This window comes from Gossypium hirsutum, chromosome D07, assembly GCF_007990345.1.
Source record: "Gossypium hirsutum isolate 1008001.06 chromosome D07, Gossypium_hirsutum_v2.1, whole genome shotgun sequence".
NCBI lineage: Eukaryota > Viridiplantae > Streptophyta > Magnoliopsida > Malvales > Malvaceae > Gossypium > Gossypium hirsutum.
Window position 1 is genome coordinate 7,198,023 of NC_053443.1, and position 22,793 is coordinate 7,220,815.

Consider the following 22,793-nt stretch of genomic DNA (forward strand, 5'->3'; position numbering starts at 1 on the left):
GATGAGAAGACCCAGACAAAAACAAATCTCATCTTTCAACTACACCGAATGACCTCACTCCCACCCCGGTGGATCTTCAACTCTATGCACTACTTGGTCAAGTATTTCCTCAACCCAAACATTGGTTATTTGAGTTTTGGAAACCCATTGATGTTGTATTATTAAATTAAAGAGGTTAAAAAGAGACGAACTTGATTTTAACAAGACTATTTTCTTCTTCAGGATTATATTTAATTATTTCAAAAAATTAATCATGAAATTTACAGTCCTTGAGATTAACTAAATTTATTCAGTTGTGAGATGCCATGAAAAAATAGAAATTTTTTATTCTATGTCATGGTCAAACCGATTAAGTTATCAGTTTATTGATTTGAACGGTTCAACCGATTCAATTAAGAAATTATTAGAAATTCAAAAAAAATAATTTAACCACTCAATTCAATTGATTTTTTAACAGGTTTAACCAATCCGTACCAATTTTCAAGTTAATCCATTCAAAGCCTCTTTCTTAACCAATACCTTGACTGATTTCAAACCCAATCGACCAATCCAATTAAGATAACATTGTTACTTACACTAAAAAAAATAACACAAACCGCACGTAAAAGAAAATCTCGGAGCTAAACTACCAACGAATTGGAAATTGCTACAATTATTGAAAATGAAACTCACCTTGCGAGGATAAATTAATGCATATTCAAGGACCACTATCATTTTCTTACTAAAAAAATTAAAATATGCCGAGATTTATTTTTCACAATCTACAATTTAATCCTTATATATAATTTTTAAGAATTTAGTTTCTCTTTTTTTATATTTTAAAATTCAAGTCTGATTGTTAATATTGCTATTTTCTTTTTATTAAATTTGCTGGTGAGATTTTTTTAAAAATCACTTAGTAGTAATGTAACGAAAAAAATAAGTTGTAATGAATCTGAATTAATAAATTAACTTTGATAATGTTAACTATTGGACTTGAATTTTGAACTCAGAAAAGTAAATAAACTAATTTTCAAATTTACAACCAGTACATTAACCTAAAAAAAAGTCACAACCCTAAATTGTAAATAATGGCTACCAATAATACATTACACTTTTAAGAGAAGAATGTCGAAACGACATTGTTGGAACGAACAAACACAGCTCATAAAACATATATAAAAGATACCAACAAATTTTCAATAGCAAGTAAATTAAATTGGGAAATTAGCTGCCAAATACCAATCCGGAACCAAGTAACTTCTCATATGTTATTTCATCTAAACGTTCTACCATCTCAGTTGTCAAATAAGTCTTCCAATCTCCAACCTTTCCCTTTCTAAAAAAATGTCGATTATCAATTATGGTATCTTTGCTGAACTTTTGTTCACTTACTTTATTCACTTCTAAAGTGCTCAAATTCTCAAAACTACATAGTTTTACTATTTCTTCAACCACTCCTTTACTTTCTTCCTCTAATGAAAAAGGGTAACCAAGAAAATCACCTAATCTCTTAACAACAACAAGAGGCTCCTTCTTCAAATCTTCATACTTCAAGAACAATATCTTTTCTGGGGTTTCTAAGCTACCTTCCCAATACCCTAAAACATGATCCCAAAAAGGTCCATAATGAGATATCCCTTGGCAAAACAACTCAAATGCTTCCTCAAGTGAAATGGGTGGCAAATCTTTAGGCCTCAACTTGTTCAAAAATAACCATTTCGAAACAAGCACATCTTTAGGGTCCCTACAGATGTAAACGAACCTACAACTTTGATGATCAGTCATGGAATTTGGTAACAAAATGTAAGGGATATGAATTGAAAGAAGACGTGGTGAAGGAAACCTATCAAGATCGAAACGAGACCGATCTTTTTCCTGTAAGTGAGCATCCAAGAAAGGGAAGCAATCGTGAGGGCCAGTGGTGAGCAAAGGGTGGTCGGCAAAACCATAGCGGGTGCGGTTGACGGTGGCGAAAATAAGTGCCTTGAGCCAAGTGGTGCCGCTTTTCGGAAAGGAGGCTAAGAAAATATCGGTGGGTCGAGGCTTGAAGTGGTCTTGGACCCACATCAAATTTTTCAAAGCTGCATTAGGGGTTAGCCAAAAACCTTGATATTGAACCAGATGCTCAGTTATCCAGCCTTTGCCTTTGGGAAGATTGGGGAGTGTTTCTATTGGAACCCACCCATTGTTTGAAAAGTCAAAAAGGGTGGGCACCGAAAGTAGAAAGTAAAATTGGTTGGCAAGTTGGGTTAAAAGTTGGCATGGGATAATTGCAATTTTGGTCCCTAATTGTATAGGGACATTGCAAGTTGATCCTTGAACCTCAACTATAAATAGGCCTAACCATTTCTTACTTTCTTCATCCCACACTTGTCATTCTCTACTTAAGGCAATTGTTCTCTCTCCCTATTTGTAAACTTTCACTTGTATTTTTGGAGTGAAATATATTTGGTAGTGCCCGAGGACGTAGGCAAAATTTGCTGAACCTCGTTAAAATTCTAGTGTTCTTTATTTTTGTTCTGCATATTTTGCAAGTGTCATTGTAGTGATTTATTGTGCTATTAAATTACGATAGAGGGATATTCTGGCTAGGAAAGATCTGGTATGTAAGCGATCCTCGTGATCCACCTCTCTTTCCTGGGAATTGAACTTAGTGTGATTTTTCAGTACAATAATTTTACTCTTTCACACGCTTCCGCGCAACAATTGGTACCAGAGCCAGGTTCGTACTTGGGGAATACGACCGTTTACGGCACTATTCACGTATACGGCACTATTCACGTATACAGTACTATTCAAGTATACGGCACTATTCACGTATACAGTACTGTTCACGTATACAGTAGTTGGGATTGAGGAGAAAAATGGCAGTAGCATCGTCATCAGCAAGGACTACTGTGACAAATGCAAAATTTGAAGTAGAGAAATTTGACGGTACCAATAATTTTGGTATGTGGCAGTGTGAGATCCTGGATGTCTTATGTCAGCAAGAGCTGGATATAGCCCTTGAAGAAAAACCTGACAAGATGGATGACAAGGAGTGGGCCAAGATCAATAGACAGGCGTGTGGTACAATCCGCCTATGTTTGGCCAAAGAGCAGAAGTACTCCGTCATGAGGGAGACATCAGCGAAGAAGCTGTGGGATACATTGGAAGAAAAGTTTCTAACGAAAAGTCTTGAAAATAGGCTTTATATGAAAAAGAAACTTTTTCGGTTCACGTATGCACCCGGTATGTCGATGAATGACCATGTGAACTCATTCAATAAAATTTTAGCAGACTTGCTAAATTTGGATGAGAAATTTGAAGATGAAGACAAGGCATTATTGTTGTTGAATTCCCTTCCTGATGAATATGATCATCTTACCACCACATTGCTTCATGGGAAAGATTCAATCACATTTGATGCAGTCTGTAGTGCGTTGTATAGATCTGAGACTCGAAAGAAAGATAAAAGAGATCACAGAGATACAACTGCAGAAGTCTTAACAGTAAGAGGCCGTTCACACAGCAGCAAACCTGGTAGAAGGGGTAAGTCCAAAGGGAGACCCGCCAAAGATGAATGTGCCTTTTGTCGTGAGAAAGGGCATTGGAAAAAGAATTGTCCTAAGTTACAAAAGGGCAAGTCTATTTCTAATGCATGTGTAGCGGAGCATGATGAGGAGTCAGACTTTAGCTTGGTTGGCATGGCAATGGCATGTCAAACGGATGAGTGGATATTGGATTCGGGATGTACTTACCATATGTGTCCTAATAAGGACTGGTTTTCTAGTCTTGAAGAACTAGAAGGTGGAGTTGTTTTTATGGGCAATGATAGTGCCTGTAAGACAATGGGTGTAGGTACAATCAAATTGAAGAACCATGACGGCTCAATCCAAGTTCTGACAGATGTTCGCTATGTACCCAGTTTGAAGAAAAATCTCATCTCATTAGGGGCCCTAGAATCTAAAGGGCTCACAATCACTTTGAGAGATGGATTACTAAAGGTAGTAGCTGGGGTATTGACGGTGATGAAAGGCACTAGAAGAAATAACTTGTACTATTTAAATGGAAGTACAGTTATTGGATCAACATCAACAGCTTCTGCGAAAGATGCAGATTCAGAGGCTACCAGGTTATGGCATAGGCGATTGGGACATGCTGGTGAAAAAGCTTTGCAGACTTTGGCGAAGCAAGGCTTGTTGAAAGGTGCAAATTCTTGCAAATTGGAATTCTGTGAACATTGTGTTCTGGGCAAGCAGACGAGGGTAAAATTTGGTTCAGCAATTCACAATACGAAAGGAATTCTGGACTATGTTCACAGTGATGTGTGGGGACCTACCAAAGTGGCTTCTTTGGGAGGTATGCACTATTTTGTCATTTTTCTTGATGATTATTCAAGAAAAGTATGGGTGTATCTAATGAAAAGAAAAAATGAAGTTTTGGATGCATTTCTGAAGTGGAAGAAGATGGTGGAGACTCAGACAGGTCGAAAGGTCAAACGACTTCGATCAGATAATGGTACTGAGTACAAAAATGATCCATTTCTACAAGTATGTCAAGATGAGGGCATTGTGCGACACTTCACTGTTCGAGATACACCACAGCAGAATGGGGTGGCAGAACGCATGAATCGGACTATACTGGAGAAAGTTCGATGTATGTTGTCCAATGCTGGATTGGGCAAGGAATTTTGGGCTGAGGCAGTTACATACGCGTGCCATCTAATTAACCGATTGCCATCAGCTGCAATAAATGGAAAAACTCCTATGGAGATGTGGACTGGTAAACCTGCTACTGATTATGATTCTTTACATGTTTTTGGTTCCACTGCATATTATCATGTAAAAGAATCTAAGTTAGACCCAAGAGCAAAGAAAGCATTATTCATGGGTATAACTGGTGGTGTAAAAGGATACCGTCTCTGGTGTCCTGATACAAGGAAGATTGTTTTCAGTAGAGATGTAACTTTTGATGAATCAACCATGATGAAGAACGAGGATTCACAAAAGGATGACAAAACCAGTAGTACTTTGCAGCAGGTGGAGTTTGAAAAGGTTAATGATGATCCAGCTAATATTGAAAGAACAAATGATGAAGAAGTTTCGACCCAAGAACTTCTACAGCAACAAGATTCAATTGCATATAGGAGGCCAAGAAGAGAGATTCGTAAGCCTGCTCGCTTTGACGATATGGTGGCCTATGCACTTCCAATTGCAGATGATGATGTTCCTTCCACTTACACAGAAGCAATAAGTAACTCTGATGGTGTAAAGTGGAAGCAAGCTATGAATGAAGAAATGCAGTCTCTTCATAAAAATAGGACTTGGGAGTTGGTGAGACTGCCCAAGGGAAAGAAGACAATTGGATGCAAATGGGTATATGCAAAGAAGGAAGGATTTCCTGGTAAAAATGAAATTCGATACAAGGCTAGATTGGTAGCAAAGGGTTACGCTCAGAAAGAAGGAATAGACTACAATGAAGTGTTTTCTCCAGTTGTGAAGCATTCGTCTATTCGGATTTTGCTAGCCTTGGTTGCGCAATATGATCTTGAACTAGTTCAGCTTGATGTGAAGACCGCGTTTTTACACGGTGATTTGGAAGAGGAAATCTATATGACTCAGCCAGATGGATTCAAGGTTGCTGGAAAAGAAAATTGGGTTTGCAAACTGACAAAGTCGCTTTATGGATTGAAGCAATCTCCGAGGCAGTGGTACAAGCGATTTGATCAGTTCATGAAAGGGCAAAGGTACACAAGAAGTAAATTTGATCATTGCGTGTATTTTCAGAAGCTACAAGAAGGAACTTTCATATACTTGCTCTTATATGTTGATGATATGCTAATAGCATCTAAGAGCAAAGTTGAGATTGAAAGATTGAAGACTCAACTCAATCTCGAGTTTGAGATGAAAGATCTAGGAGAAGCTAAAAAGATTCTCGGCATGGAAATATGTAGAGATAGAGCTCATGGCAGAGTTAGCTTGTCTCAGAAGCAGTATTTGAAGAAAGTACTACAGCAGTTTGGCATGAACGAGCAGACCAAACCTGTAAGTACCCCGTTGGCTTCTCATTTCAAGCTTTCTGCACAACTATCTCCTTCGACGAATACGGAACGAGAATACATGTTGCAAGTTCCGTATTCTAATGCAGTGGGTAGCTTGATGTATGCAATGGTGTGTACAAGACCCGACATTTCACAGGCAGTTAGTATAGTGAGCAGGTATATGCATAATCCTGGAAAAGGACATTGGCAAGCTGTGAAATGGATTCTACGGTATATTCAGAAGACCGTGGATGTTGGATTACTGTTCAAGCAGGATAATACACTTGGTAAAGGTGTTATTGGGTACGTTGATTCTGACTATGCCGGTGATTTGGACAAGCGAAGATCAACCACCGGTTATGTGTTTACACTTGCTGGAGGACCAATAAGTTGGAAGTCTACACTACAGTCTACAGTTGCATTGTCAACCACAGAAGCCGAGTACATGGCTGTAACAGAGGCTGTAAAGGAGGCTATTTGGTTACAAGGTATGGCTAAAACCTTGGGGTTGGTTCAGGAGCATATTAACGTGTATTGTGATAGTCAAAGTGCTATTCATTTAGCAAAGAATCAAGTCTATCATGCACGTACAAAACATATCGACGTACGATTCCATTTTGTGCGGGAAATTATTGAAGAGGGGAAAATTTGTCTTCAGAAGATCAAGACTGCAGATAATCCCGCAGATATGATGACCAAGGTGGTAACATCAACCAAGTTCGAACATTGTTTGAACTTGATTAATATCCTGCAAGTTTAACAGTTGAAGAAGGCACTATCAAGTATTGTTGTCAAAGGCAGAAAGAATTGTGTGAAGATAAGATTATCCTAATCAAATCTTCAAGGTGGAGATTATTGGAACCCACCCATTGTTTGAAAAGTCAAAAAAGGTGGGCACCGAAAGTAGAAAGTAAAATTGGTTGGCAAGTTGGGTTAAAAGTTGGCATGGGATAATTGCAATTTTGGTCCCTAATTGTATAGGGACATTGCAAGTTGATCCTTGAACCTCAACTATAAATAGGCCTAACCATTTCTTACTTTCTTCATCCCACACTTGCCATTCTCTACTTAAGGCAATTGTTCTCTCTCCCTATTTGTAAACTTTCACTTGTATTTTTGGAGTGAAATATATTTGGTAGTGCCCGAGGACGTAGGCAAAATTTGCTGAACCTCATTAAAATTCTAGTGTTCTTTATTTTTGTTCTGCATATTTTGCAAGTGTCATTGTAGTGATTTATTGTGCTATTAAATTACGATAGAGGGATATTCTGGCTAGGAAAGATCTGGTATGTAAGCGATCCTCGTGATCCACCTCTCTTTCCTGGGAATTAAACTTAGTGTGATTTTTCAGTACAATAATTTTACTCTTTCACACGCTTCCGCGCAACAGTTTCTCTATATCTTTCATCTGTTTTTTGGATCAAATCCGAATCTGTTTGCTCACTGTGGATGTTGGAGATGTTGTCACACTCTAGAGAGGGTTGAAAAGCAGCCATGGAGGAAGAGTTAAAGGATCGATTCAAGACTGTTGGTTAAGTAGTATTAGGGTTGAAATGGTGACAGAGACTCATTAGCCGCCCCAAATTATACCATTCCATCCATACAATATTAAAGAAAATATTATCTCTAAGGATCATTGAAGAATTTCATGGAAGGTGCAATCATAATGCAAATTCTCAAAGTTTTTTATTTGTTCACAAAAGCTAATTAATAATATCATAATACAAATTAGCTAAGCAAAGCAAATTATTTGGTTTTAATTAAGTTAGAGTCATAGTCTTGGTGGAATTATTGAAAAATGATAAATTCACGCATTTCCTACTAATACTGTCACTTTCTTATTCAAAAAGGTAAAAATATGTCATAGGTCCATATACTTTTCATAAATTTAGAATTTAGTTTACCTATTTTTATTTTTAAGAGTTTAGTCCTTTTATTTTTCATATTTCAAAACTCAAGTCAAATTGTTAACAATGTTAAATTATTTTTGTTAAATTTGTTAGCATGACATTTTAAATAAAAAAACTCACTTGGCAACAATGTAATTAGAACAATAATGTTGTAATGAATCTGAATTTAACAAAATAATTTTAACTGTATAACAATTGGACTTGAATTTAAAATTTAAAAAATAAATGAACTAAATTCTTAAAAATAAAAATATATGAATTAAATTCTAAATTTATAAAAAATATAATGACTTATGGAATATTTTAACCTAAAAAAAGTCACAATCCTAAATAATCAATGCTAACTACCCAACAAATGTTGATTGCAATGGAAATTATTTTGTACTCCAAAAAAAAAAATATCTGAGTTAGAACATTAGTAATGACATTATTAAAAGAAGCAGCTACCATCCCGAACATAACAAGCAAAATGGACGTAGAAAATACCAACTAGATTAATGAGGATCTTGCAATGAGAAATTAGCTGCCAAATACCAATCCGGAACCAAGTAACTTCTCAGATGTTATCTCATTGATACGCTTTATCATCTCATCTGTCAAATAACTCTTCCCATCTCCAACTTTTCCCTTTCTGAAAAAATGGCGATTATCAATTATAATCTGTGTACTGAGCTTTAGTACACTCGATTTATTCACTTCCAAGTTGCTCAAATTCTCAAAACTACATAGTTTCATTATTTCTTCAACCACTCCTTTACTTACTTCCTCTAACGAAAAAGGGTGACCAAGAAACTCACCTAATCTCTTAACAACAACAGAGGGCTCCTCCTTCAACTCTTCATACTTCAAGAACAATACCTTTTCTGGGGTTTCTAAGCTTGCTTTCCAATACCCTAAAACATGATCCCAATAAGGTCCATAATGGGATATCCCTTGGCAAAACAACTCAAATGCTTCCTCAAGTGAAATGGGTGCCAATTCTTTTGGCCTCAGCTTGTTCATGAAGAGCCATTTCGAAACAAGCACATCTTTAGGGTCCCTGCAAATGTAAACGAACCTGCAACTTTGATTAACAGTCATGGAATTTGGTAACAAAGTGTAAGGGATATGAGTTGAAAGAAGACGTGGTGAAGGGAACCCATCAAGATCGTTTGGGCAAGCCTCCAAGAAAGGCAAGCAACCGTGAGGAACGGTGGTGAGCAAAGGGTGGTCGGCAAAACCGTAGCGGGTGCGGTTGACGGTGGCGAAAGTAAGTGCCTTGAGCCAAGTAGTGCCGGTTTTTGGGAAGGTGGCTAAGCAAATATCAGTGGATCGAGGCTTGAAGTGGTCTTGGACCCACATCAAACCTTTTAAAGCGAAATTAGGGGTTAGCCAAACACCTTGGTATTGAACCAGATGTTCTGTCATCCAGCCTTTGCCTCTGGGAAGATTGGGGAGTATTTCTCTATATCCGTCATTGGTTTTTTGGATTAAATGTGAATCAATTTGGCCATTGTAGGTCTTGGAGATGGTGTCACAGTCAGGAGAGGGTAGAAAATAATCCATGGAGGAAGAAATAGAGGATGAATTAGAACACCATAGGTTAAGTATTTGGGGTCAATGGTGTGAGAGGCACACCTATTTATAATATGATTTACACAAGTGATGATCGGGCTGGTGTATTTATATCTCATTGCTTGTTATAAAATTAAATTAACAAAAAATACAATGGTTGAGGATGCCTATTTTCTTAATTGATTATATATTGCTTTTTTCGGGGAAAAAAAACATAAACAAAAATAACCACGTGTGTATGAGCAGAAGAAAATTTGAATGAAGTACACAAAATAATATGAGTGAAGTATTAAAATATGCATTTATAAAATTATTGCATAAACAATTTATATACTTTTATTATCTTCTATTTTTTTAAATGCACCATTAGTCACTAAACTATAATTATGTTTTTTATTTTAGTTATTTAACTAAAAAAGTTACAATGTAATCACTGAACTACTTAAAAGTTTTCATTTAAGTCATTGAACTATTCAAAACTTTTTATTTAAGTCACTAAGTTGTTATGTTTTTGGTTTTAAAAAAGTTCCACCAACAAGTTTCGAGCAACGATTTGACAATCGGTATGGTGGATTAGTAACCATTAACGAGTAGAAGAATATACTTTATACCCAAGTAGATCTGATGGAGATCATAAATAAATAAATAAAAAGTTGTTTGAATTTTGGTTTGCAAATTCGTGACATCCAGAACTGTTCTATGAAAAAAACTGAAGTGTAGAAGAGAAGGAGAAAAAGAGCTTTCAATTGTTGTAGGCAGTGCGAACAGAAAAAGCCATATAGCATTGTTCATTAGCAACCCGATGACTTAATGAAAACTTTGAGTAACAATGATCAAATTGTAACTTTTTTAGTTAAGTGATCAAAATGAAAATTTACCAATAATTTAGTAAACTACGCACAATGTCACTAAATTATTAGTAAGTTTATGTTTTGCTGAGTTAACTTCAAGAAGTTTCAAAATGGTCATTCTACCATTCAAAAGGTTTCATTTGAGTCACTAAACTATTTTAAAGTCTGTGCTTAAATCATTGAAAAAAGTCTAACTAACAAGTTCTAAATTGCGATTCAGCGATAGGTACAGTGGATCATACCCATAAACAAGTAAAATAACATACCTTAGATTCAACTTGTGACGTTCAAAGTTGTTTAATAAAAAAATGAATTGTAGAAGAGAAGAGAAATGAGAGCTTTCGATTAGTACAAGTGGTACGAATAGACAATGCCATACAACAACGATTTTAACAATCCAGTAAGTTAAATGAAACCTTTTGAATAGCTTAATGATCATTTTGTAACTTTTTTTAAGTTGAATGATCAAAATGTAAATCTACTAATAGTTTAATGGCATTGGGTAAATATATTCAAAATAAATTAAAATTTTCCGAGACTAGGGGGAAGGTTAATGCTAATTATACTTAAGATTGCCTCGAGTTCATAACAGAGAAAAGGTTATACAAAATCAAAGTCAAACATAAAAAGTATGGAAATTATATAATGAAATCAAGAAAGATTGATATTCTAGGATAAGATACGAGTTTGATTTTGTATCTTTCCAATCCTTTATGATATGCTAAACCCTATTTTTTTATTAAGAGGAGGATATGGCTTTGGTCTCATCTCAAAATTTAAAATCTAATAATGATAATCTAATCTTTTATGAGTTATATAGTGTTATTATTATTGAATTTTTCCTAAAATTTGACCGACATTTTAATCAAACAAATATTTATAAATATTTAATAAGTAGATTTTCATGCATGATGACATGTATCCTACTTTAATATTAACACGCGTTTATTCGAAGTGAGTTCGCATACACAAGATTCGGACCATATGTAGGCGAATCCATATTATGTATTATGCATTTGGGCTTGCCTTAGAAACACTATACATATGCAAACCAATACAGAATGTGAATCCTGACCCGACAGACTAACGAATCATTAATGGATTAATAATAGTTTTAAGACTTTTATATGTTTTAAGGATACAGTAAAGTTGTAAGCAATTAAAATAGAATAGTGAAGATGACAAATTACACATTAAAATATGTCCCTCTTTGGCCATAATATGTATTTTTCTAACTTTCTTTTCATAAAAAAGATTATAGCTTACGGATTTGAATCCTTCGGAAAAGTTTGTGTTTTCTTGACATAATTATTTAAATGCGACTTTTGGTACAAAAAATTATTATAAATATAGTTAAAACTAAAATAATAATTATAAATGACTTTGCTCCAATTTCTTGTATATATATTGGAGCGTCCCAAACACCCATTTTTTATGGTATATGGTATATGTATCTATACACCATTAAGTTCTGTTGATGTAAGATTTCAATAAAGGAGAAGGTGGAGAGTCGATACGGGTGGACAAAATAGCCCAAAGATGGTATATGGTGGTCGAAGAGTGGAAAAGAGGAAGAATTAATCCCTCATTTGCACTACATCAAGAAGTGTATATAATGGGATCTTTGGTGGTGATATTTATATAGGTTTAAGGGTAAAAAAAAGCATTCAGTAAAAAATTTAAAAAAAAAATCAATTCAACCCTTATAAGAAAATGCAACAAATTAAGTGAATGCATACGGTTAACTGAATTAAAAAAAGCATTCAGTAAAAATGCATAAATAAATAAATAAACGGATTTAAGATTACTTGATTCACCTAGTATAAACAACTTACAAAAAAAATTAAAAAATAGCATCGTAATATAATATTACTTCATCATCAATTAAAATAATATTCTCTCTCTGATACTATTGTTGTTCGAATATGATTTGATATTGCTTTTTCGAAAACCATTGCTTTAATCTCTTTTTTTTTTATTATAATTCTTACTTATTATTGTTACAATCTCTATTTTTTTACTAGTAATTTTTCTTAGATGCTACTTGATTGAATGTAACTAACTACGAAATGTTATTTATAAAACTAAAGTATAATTTAATTGGCATATAACTCTAATATTAATTAAGTGATGGTTAAATGCTTAGAGTTTTATTCAATTAATAACTCTATTTGACATAAATAAAATTAACACAACATTTTTTTAAAGAAAATCATTTTTATAATAGTGTCAAAATTAAATTATAATTATTTTAACTAACAATAGTAAATTAAATTATATTATATTTTATACTTAGAGTTCTATTCAAGTAATAATTCTATTTTAAAACTAGCAAAATTTTACTTACATCAAACTCTTTTTAACTAATATTTGTAAATTAAATTATAATCATTTTTAAACGTGTAATTATAAATGTATGATTACCACAAATTCTATTTTACGTCAACTTTTAAACTAATAATTCTAAATTAAATTCTATAATTATTTTTAAATGCCAATTTAGTAATATGATGAAAAATAATGATATTCTGGTCGATTCAAAAGATTTTCTAAACTCATGTTTTTATGTTGTTAACTTCTAATGTCACATGCTGTGCACGTGATATTATATGCTCAATATTTAATTAATTTTTTTAATTATTATATTTTGAATTGTAGTAATTAACATAAAATAATATCTTTTATCAGAACTATTAAATATAATTCAAATATATTAACTTATTAATTCAAATATTATAATAAAAAATTTTCAAATCATAATTAAAACATTTTTAACTTATTCAACATACAATATAGGTTTAATTTATGTAAGGTAACCTTATTAAAAAAAACTAATTAACATAATGAATTCTAAGATCAATTAAGTTATAATTAAGGTACTTAAAATTTGATTTAAGTAATAATTTTATTTTTACATCAAGAAAATTAACACAACTTATTTTTTACTTCAAACTTTTTTTTAACTAATAATTTTAATTTTAATTTTAATTCAAAATATTTTTTCCTATACTTTATACTCAGAATTCTATTCAAATTATAATTTTATTTTAAAATTATTACAATATTTTTAACTAAATATTATAAACAAAATTATAATTATTTTTAAATATTTTATTATCACAACTTTTAATAAATTATAATTATTTTTTAATGAGCTTCAGACCGATCATATGGATAAAGAATATAGATGACTTTAAACTACCAAGAAATTGGAAATTGCTATAATTATTGAAAATGAAACTCACGTTGCAACTATAAATTCAACCATTTCCAACGAATCCTATCATTTTCTTATTAAAAAGGTTAAATTGTTAACAAATTTAAATTGCTTTTGTTAAATTTATTCCCGTGAAATAACTTACTTGATAGCAATGTAATTAAAAAATAATGTTGTAATGAAATTGAATTTTTTTAAAAATAATTTTAATTGTGTAACAATTGGACTTTAATTTTGAAATTTGAAAAATAGATTAACTAAATTCCTAAAAATAAGAATATATAAACTAAATTCCAATTATACAGAAAATCAATGACTTATGGCATATTATAACCTAAAAAAAGCCACAACCCTAAATCGTAAATAACCTATACTAACTACACAAGTGTTGAGTGTAATGATAAAACATTTTATATTCTCAAAAAGCGGATTTTTTACTTTGATAATATAAAATAAATAAATAAATAAATAAATAAATACCAGAATAGAATAAAAGGGTTAATATTTACAAAATTAAGCAAAGACTGCAGTAAATACTTGGTGCCCCTGACCAATCAACGGCATCGCTTTCCTTTTTAAAACATATTATTTTTTTTGGTGGAGTTTGATTAATCGATAGCACTCATATTTAAAACTCAAAATATAAATTTTTTATCAACATACACATAAAAATATGAATTTTTTGGATCAAATGTGAATCAAATTTGGCCATTGTAGGTCTTGGAGATAGTGTCACAGTTAGGAGAGAGTAAAAAAGAATCTATGGAGGAAGAAATGGCCATTACACTCAACCAAAGATGCTGTAAGGGATAAGTACTAACTGGAATGGTGGGAGACAGACTAATTAGGCACACCTATTTGTAATATGATGTTGACAAGTGATGATCGGGTTGGTGTATTTCTTGTGTGTGGTTCTAAGTTGTCTATTTTCTTTGATCGTATCTCTTGTCCTGTCTATAGGTGGGGGTAATTGGGTTAGGGTGAGTTTTACGAAAAAATTCCTGGGTTAAATAAGTTTATTAATCTTATTTTATAATTCTACTTTGATTTGAAATTATTTCAAATTGGATGGAATGGGATGAAATTGAGTGATATATGAAATTAAATTTTTATTATGATATAATGTTAAAGAATATAAATTTGAAATTATATATATTTTAAAAAATTAAAATAAAATAAAAAGACTAATTTAATAAACACAAATTATTAATTAAAATTTAAAATTTTTTATAAATATTTTAAATTTTAAAATTTATTTTAAATTATTTTGTAATTTTTATTGAAAGATTAATTTACTCTTTTTCAAAATTAATAGAGATCAATCGAATATTTATATCAATTCATTATTTAAATTATTCAAATTATAAAATTTAACTTGATTTAAATTTAACACTTAAAATAGAGTTTATTCAAATAAATCAATTTAATTAACTTAAAATTTAATTTTTTTCGATTTTTTAAAACGAATTTGCTCAAATCAGAACATTGAACATTGAAGCATGACCATTGAGGTGGTGCTGCAAAAGTGACAGCCTCGCAGATTCTGACAGCAGAGACGCGTCTTTTCTGTTGCATGGGAATGGATACGAAAGGAAAGGGACAAGTAGGGGGATAGCATTGTTACAGTTGTCAGGACAAGACCCATCTCCATTTTGGACTACAAATTCCTAAACCCTGTTTGGGCCTTATCAATCGTGGAATGATTTGTTGAAAGAGAAGGTCAGCCCACAATGCCAGTCTCACTTTGTTTCTAGGGGAATACCGAAATCCATGCCACCTGAAAAACGACCTCATAATGTAAGGGTTTCAACCTTTAGATGGATTGGTAAGAAAACTTAAGGCTGGCTTCATCCTTGAATCATGGAACAACTTAAAAGCCTTAGTTGATGAAAAGAATACAAACCCTAAGAGTATGGTGAAAAATTTTGTACGAGGTGTCAAAATGCATGTCTTTTTTACTCAAGAAAATGAGTAAATTAAGACCAGTAAGAAACATCTTTGTAATAAAAAACACTTTTGAAATTAAAATATTACTAAACAATATATTTTTTGAGAAAAAAATATTTTTTAAACCTTAAAAATTGGCCTAAAAAAATTTTAACTTCTCTCCAAAAGTGTTTTTTGTCCCAAAAATACTTCTTAGAAGCAATGCTAAATTGGTCTTTAATCTCTATACATTATATTAAAGAGCAAACTAAATTTTACAGTTAACAAAATAATCAAGTAGTTACATGTACACCTCATTCTAACATATGAGAAATAATTTTTAATAAATAGAAATGGTTGCAATTTTTAATAAAAACATTCAGTTTGTTCTTTGCTCTAATATAGATAGATTAATTTACTCATTAAAAAAACAAAATATAATCTAACTCATAATATAAAAATACTTTTAGAAAAATCAGCATATTTTCAGACATCCCCAGCCCTCTAGAACTCAAGGATAGAGTAGTGGGACACCTTTCCCAAGGGCTTTTCTATCTTCACCACAGTATTAAGAATGTACATCTTCAATGTACTATTAAATTAAAAATTGATGATTTAGTCCAATTTTAAAAACATTGTATATCTGAATGAATTTGCTAACAACCACTAAAGAAATAAACAGCAGGATTCTAGGAAAATAGAATAAAATGGCCCTACTCCCTTGATCATTCCAAGTATAAATGATTAATATCTTCATATTTTGTTTCATAAGATATGATCATCCAGAAAATGCACCTTGCTGACCTACAATTAGTCTCCATCAGTACCAGAAGAGTCGGTCAAATCAGAATCGAATTCTAGATCGTCAGCATCATCTAGAGGCTGTTTCCATTCACCGCGAATCTCTTTCATCAATTCATCATCACTTTCCTCATGTTTCCCTGACAACTTCCTCTTCAGAATCCCTTCAAAGATTGAAGGTATAGCCTCTTCATCGCCATCAAGGAACTTCTGTATTCGCCTTTTCAGCTCTGCAAGAATCCAATTTTGAAAAACGTTACTATTCCTAAAGTACCTCGTGAATTAACCAGAGACTAAGTTGGAACATTGGGTTACCTTTGTTACTAACGTCGTCGTTGTCGTCGCCATTGGTAGAGTAGAACCTGATTTGAGAGCGAGTCAAAGCGGCGAGTGGGAAGGAGGAGGGCTGCTTGGGAAGTATGAGGTTTAATCTGCAACCAAAAAAGGACATCTCCAAGCAGAGCTTCTTTCAATTTAGGGTTTTATTAAATAAAGTAGTATTATCTTATACACCCGTGATTGGACTAAGAAAATCACTGTAAAACAAGCTTTTTCGGCATGATGGGTGTTCCAACTTCCAACCCATCAATTTATCGGTTTTCAGTTCATAAAATTATTTATATTACATAAAAATTTAAAATTTATTAAAAATATATATAAAATTTGGTTCAGGGTTTGACGCTTCAAAATTTAACATTTTGTAAATTAAAATTTCAAACTAATATATATGGTTTAAAAAGTGGATTAAATAAGAACAAGAAAAAGGAATTAAGAGAGAATTGAATAATTGTCTCCCTTTTAGGGGTTTTAGGGGTGGTATAGGTTCGATTCGATTTGATTCGATCAAATTTTTAAAATTTTTTGAATTGTTCATCATAATTTAGTTCGACTCAGTTTGATTCTCGGTTTTTTCATATTAATTTTTTAGACTTATTTTGATAAAATGAACCTTATTTTATGACTTTTGAATATTATTTGACAAAATTTCAAGGTCTTTCCCATAAAATATTTCTCAAAAACAATATTTTTTTCAAAAATTTTTGAGTTATTTTCACTAATTTAAATATAAAAAATTTATTTTTATATAATAAAAAATTAAAATCAATTATATATTAAATAAAAATTAGAATTTAACTCGGTTTCAAATAATAACAAATTTTAAACGTAGATTTTCGGATTTCAATCACTACTACCTTGTATTTTCTTAGATTCCTTTGGTTTGGATAGGATAGAGTTAAGGATCCTATAGATTTGTGTGGGCTGACCTTCTCTTTCAACAAATCATTCCACGATTGAAAAGGCCCAAACAGGGTTTAGGAATTTGTAGTCCAAAATGGTGATGGGCATTCTCCTGACAACTGTAACACTGCTATCCCCCTACTTGTCCCTTTCCTTTCGTATCCATTCCCATGCAACAGAAAAGACGCGTCTCTGCTGTCAAAATCTGCAAGGCTACCACTTTTGCAGCACCACCTCAATGGTCATGCTTCAATGTTCACTCCTCGGCTATTTTACTAAAATATTTCAAAAAAATATTATATTTATAAAAATAACTCAGGTTTAAAAATAATTATCAAAATAACTTAAAAAGAATAGTAAAATTGAGTTGTGGCCTTTCAATAGTCGGAGCCCACTCTTATTTTGCACCCATGATTGCCTAATAATTGTATCATACTTAAAAAAATTAATTTTTTTAGATTTTGGCCTGTCAATGGGCGGAACCCATATATTTTTTAAAATTATATAACACTGATATACGAAAAAGGAAAGAAAAAAAAGAAAAAGGAAAAAAAAATTTTGGGTGCTGGCCTATCAATGGCCGGCACCCAGTACAATTTAAAAAAATATTTTTTTTTCGTGTCAGAATCAGATATCAGTATACGAAAAAAGTAAAAAAAAAAATTGGGTTCTGGCCTGTCAATGGTCGGCACCCAGTACAATTTAAAATTTTTTTTTCGTGTCAGAATCAGATATCAGTATACAAAAAAAGTAAACCAAAAAAAAATTTTGTGCTGGCCTGTCAATGACCAAAAAAAATATATGGATTCCGACCATTGACAGGCCAAAACCCAAAAAATTAATTTTTTAAGTCTGATACAATTATTAGGCAATCATGAGTGTAAAATACGAGTGAGTTCCGGCTATTGACAAGCCACAACCTAATTTTATTGTTCCTTTTAAATTATTTTAGTGATTGTTTTTAAACTTAAGTTATTTTTATAAATATAATATTTTTTTCGACTATTTTAATAAAATAGCCTCACTCCTCTCACTCTTGCTTTTCTATTATTTGCTTTATTTCTCTATTTTGTCCCGCCTCTTATTCCCCATTAATAAAATCATAATCGCTTATTTCACCCCAACTTTATTTTTTCTAAATTTATTTTATTTATCATCTCTTTACTATTTGAATTTAAAAATTTAAATCTAGTTATTAACATCATTAAAATTCTTTTTTAAAATTTATTTATGCAATATATTAAAATTTTATAAAAAAAAACTTACTTAATAATCATGTAACGAAAAAAATTGACAGTTTGAACTTAACAAAGAATTTTAACAATATTGTCAATTCTTAAAAAGTTACATTAACATTTTATTCAAAATAATGTATTTAGATTAATTAATGACAATCAAAAAATTGAACTGCTAAATTATGTCAAATATAAGTATAGAGATTAAATTTTAAAATTGAACATAATACGGGGACTAAAATTAAAAATCAACTATTGTTTCAAAAAACTAAAGGCTATGTATTTGGACATGTCCACAACAATATTTTAATTAAAGTGAAGTATTTAGATTAATAATGTTATTATAAATATTGAGGTGTTAAATTATGTCAAAAATTAAAATATAAAAATTAAATTTTAATTTTGAGTATGATATAAGAATCAAAACTACAAAAACATTTTAATTTGAATGAATTATTTGGATTAATTATGATATTATAAAAATTGAAGGGAAAAAAATAAAGTTACAAATTTGAGCATACCAACAAAAATTTAGCCATTCTTAAAAAAAAAAACAGCAGCTTTTATTGTTTATTAAAGAGATGACAAATATATATATATTGACATTCCTTTATATAGTGTATAGATTATAGGGTATTTATTAGTTTTTTATATGTGTTTGGTGTCGTGGTAAAATAAATTATATTTTTAAAAAAGGATTGTGAATTTGAATTAGACTATGCCCAATCCGAATGCTTGTTTGAAAGGTAAAAAAGTTTGGGTAAAAATATAGGTTCGAAAAATGAGTTTAGGCAAAAAGATAAAGTCCATTTTCTAAATGGGTCACGACTCAAGTAAGCTTTTTTTTTGCCCGACCCTGTTCAAATTTGCAAAAAAAATTGTTGTTGTTTCCTCTATTTTGGTGTTGTTTTGTCAATGAATCGTTATTATATTGCTACTACTTTGTTATTTGTTATTATTATTTGAATATTGTATAATTTTTGTTTTATTGTTAATTTTACTACTATTTTAAAGACATTTACTTGCTAAGTTGCATTTGACTTAGTATTATTTAAGCATAAATATTTATTTATTTATTTATTTATTTATTTATTTTCAACTTATTGGAAAACATTTATTCTAATGTTTTTAGTATATTTGATGTATTATATTTTTAAAATTTGTTTTTATATAAAAATTTTAATATAAAATTTTAATACTGTCAGGTCGAGTTGAGCCCGAATTTTAGCATTTTATCAGGCCAGGGCCTAAAAAACAGGCCTAAAATCTTGTTGAGGCCTAACCCGACCCATGATCACATCTAATTTGAATCCTAGAGATGACATTATTGAAAGGAATAACCACAAATTTTGAATATGAATAGTAAAAAGGGTATAAAAAAATTTTAAAAAATGTTTACTACACAACTTGTGAAGTTTTTAAAACTTTACAAACATGATTGGAAGTATGATAAACGTCTCATTTATCTATATATTAACTAGAAATTCTATCATAAAAAAAAGAGTTTAACTTGCGAGCAAAAGAAATTTAAAATAGGTAAATATATCGTACTAAGAATATTAAATGCATTTCAATTGTTTATCATGATATTGTCATTTTTCTATAGCAAAACAAAAAAATTAACTTGGTGACACCAACGCAATTAGTGACATTATCTATGTACAGAAATTTGATTAAAGACAACATTTTACATTAAAAGTTTAGTTTTTTAGTGGTAAATAATTTATTTATAAATCTATTGTACACGGGTACAATTTCTAAACATGTTAATTTTAGTTTTTTTTATATAAAAACTATATAAAAGTATGAAAAGACAAAAAAAAATTATCAAATTAATAATAATAGTCATTTAATAAAAGAATATATTAATAATTTCTTAAACGAATTGGTAACTAACCGTGATACATATCCAATCAAAATTTTTATTAATAATATAATTTCTTTTGTTTTTTACTCACACCCTTAACCTAAAAAAAAATTACATAAACTATCTAAGAGTCCTTATCACGTAAAAATCTAATCATAACCAACAAATAATATAAACAGATATTATGATATTGATTTTAGAGAAAGAATATGATAAATGACATAATACTAGTTTGAATAATTATAATACAACATAACAAATAATATAAATATGATATGAATAAAATAAATAAATAATCCTTATCATTTTTAATTCATTTTATGTAAATATTGATTTTTTTAAATATGAATAATATATAATTTTGGCCCTTCAACTCATTCATTTGTATTTAGTTGGTCCTTAAATTATTTTGTGGACCTTATTGATTTTAAACTTGTATTCCATCAGCCAGGTACAATGAACAAGTTCAGGGATCAAATTATATATTTTCCCTTTTAAATGCAACTAATACGAAATTATTTGCGGGCATTTGGTTCATAGAATCTTAAATTACGTTTCGTAATAGGATTATGGGAATGTAAGATTATGGGTGGAATGTGAGATTATACCGTTTGGTTCATTTGGCTAGAATGTAAGATAGGGGGATTTAGTTGATGAAATGTAAGATTCTCTAAAAGCAAATTTTACTATATTGTCATTGTTATAAAATATGGATGCATTAACCAAATAATTAATTCAACTACTTAGAGGATGTTAAAGAGCAAGTTAGTCCACAAAATTGTCAATCATGTTATAATCCTAATAGCCGGAAAAAAAACCCTAAAATCATGTAAAGAAAAAAAAAGATTTAATTGGAAGTTATGATCTCAATGAAATTTTCTATCAGAACAACAATTTAAATCACAAACATCAACGCAAATAAGCTTCAAATTTCAATCTATAACAATAATATTAAATTAATGAATAAGTGTTAGCAATTGTTGCTAATAAAATAAATTAAATTCACGAGAAAAAAAAGAAATATGGGATTTTAAAATTGAAAACCCTAAACCCTAATTGAAACTTACAAACAATACAATAATCCATATCAAGTGTTAGTGATGGTGGCCATTGTACAATATCTCATCCTTCTACCTATCTCTTTATATACTCACCATAATTAATTAAATAATAATTTATAACAATCGAGAAAACTTTTGAAAAAAATAAGAGAACTCATAAAAATCAACCACATAAATTGAAAAAAAAAAGTGTGAGTGCAATGAATAAGTCAAGACTCATTTTTACCTTAGAAAAAACAACATTTCAATATTAAATAAATGAATAGAGATATTGAATGAAAAGCTTTTCATAAACCTTATTTTATAAGATAGTTGTGTAATTATTGTTTTCCATAGCATTAGCACACATAGTTGATAGCTGTAGAAAAATAAATACAATTACTATTCCATTAAAGTTGGACCTACTTTTTGTTTGGGAAACGCTATCATCTTCGTCTTGTGTTGGAGAACGCAGCCAATAATATTAATTTTGATGATAGAAATAGGAGATGGTTCACACCTCCTTATAAAATGAACCAAATCAAGTTTTTAAATTTTGATTCAATCGATTGTGTAGAATTATAAACTTTTCCCAATTTCGAGAATTTTATCTATAATCCAAAGAAAATTTTAAGCTTTTTATTATATTAAAATAGATATACATTTTCAAGTACCTCGCAAGAGTATTTTTGGCATTTTACTTGTAAATTATATGAAATTTTATGTATGTGTGGTAGCTTTAAAACTCTATTTTATCACCTCAAATAAATACTAAATACCCCTTTTTTTTTCTCTCTTTTTTTGCCTTTGTCGTCCACTCTAGAAGACGCTCTCCTTTTCTTTTCTTTCCCACCTTTCATCATTTCTCTTTCATTTCTTTAAAATCTCGCACTGAAAGGACTCTCATTTAAATTTCCTTCATTCTCTTTTTCCATCACCACCACCTAGGGTTTGGTATTTAGTGTGAGAAATTATAGAAATGAATTGCATCCATTTTATAGATTGTGATATTAATTATATGATTCTTTAATATCTTATTAGTAATAATTATTCTCACCCCTACGAGTAGAAACATAAAGATAAATAAGAGAACAGCAAGAGTTCTCGATATAAATCTTCAAAGAATAAAGACAATTTATGTATAAAAAG

General features: G+C 30.8%; 3 protein-coding genes across 5 annotated transcripts; all 3 read right to left on the minus strand.

Annotated features, from left to right (window-relative positions):
• Window positions 1-1,027: 1,027 nt before the first annotated feature.
• Window positions 1,028-2,145, minus strand: LOC107955923 (flavonol 3-sulfotransferase). The gene has a single exon (XM_016891705.2). The coding sequence runs from the start codon at window positions 2,047-2,049 to the stop codon at window positions 1,207-1,209; it is 843 nt and encodes a 280-aa protein (XP_016747194.2). The 5' UTR covers window positions 2,050-2,145; the 3' UTR covers window positions 1,028-1,206.
• A 6,310-nt stretch (window positions 2,146-8,455) lies between these two features.
• Window positions 8,456-9,546, minus strand: LOC107953338 (cytosolic sulfotransferase 16). Its single transcript, XM_016888624.2, has 2 exons — window positions 8,712-9,546; window positions 8,456-8,545 (listed from the first exon to the last, which is right to left on the minus strand). Exons 1-2 carry the CDS (start codon window positions 9,457-9,459, stop codon window positions 8,511-8,513), a joined length of 783 nt encoding a protein of 260 aa, XP_016744113.2. The 5' UTR covers window positions 9,460-9,546; the 3' UTR covers window positions 8,456-8,510.
• A 5,233-nt stretch (window positions 9,547-14,779) lies between these two features.
• Window positions 14,780-17,055, minus strand: LOC107953337 (uncharacterized). Of its 3 annotated transcripts, none has more exons than XM_016888623.2 (3): window positions 16,579-16,851; window positions 16,267-16,493; window positions 14,780-15,313 (listed from the first exon to the last, which is right to left on the minus strand). In XM_016888623.2, exons 1-2 carry the CDS (start codon window positions 16,712-16,714, stop codon window positions 16,273-16,275), a joined length of 357 nt encoding a protein of 118 aa, XP_016744112.1. In that variant the 5' UTR covers window positions 16,715-16,851; the 3' UTR covers window positions 14,780-15,313; window positions 16,267-16,272. The 3 variants fall into 3 exon arrangements, with proteins under 3 accessions (XP_016744112.1, XP_016744111.1, XP_016744109.1); XM_016888622.2 differs by having other exon boundaries at window positions 14,847-15,313; window positions 16,258-16,493; window positions 16,579-16,850; XM_016888620.2 differs by lacking the exon at window positions 14,780-15,313 and having other exon boundaries at window positions 16,077-16,493; window positions 16,579-17,055.
• Window positions 17,056-22,793: the final 5,738 nt, after the last annotated feature.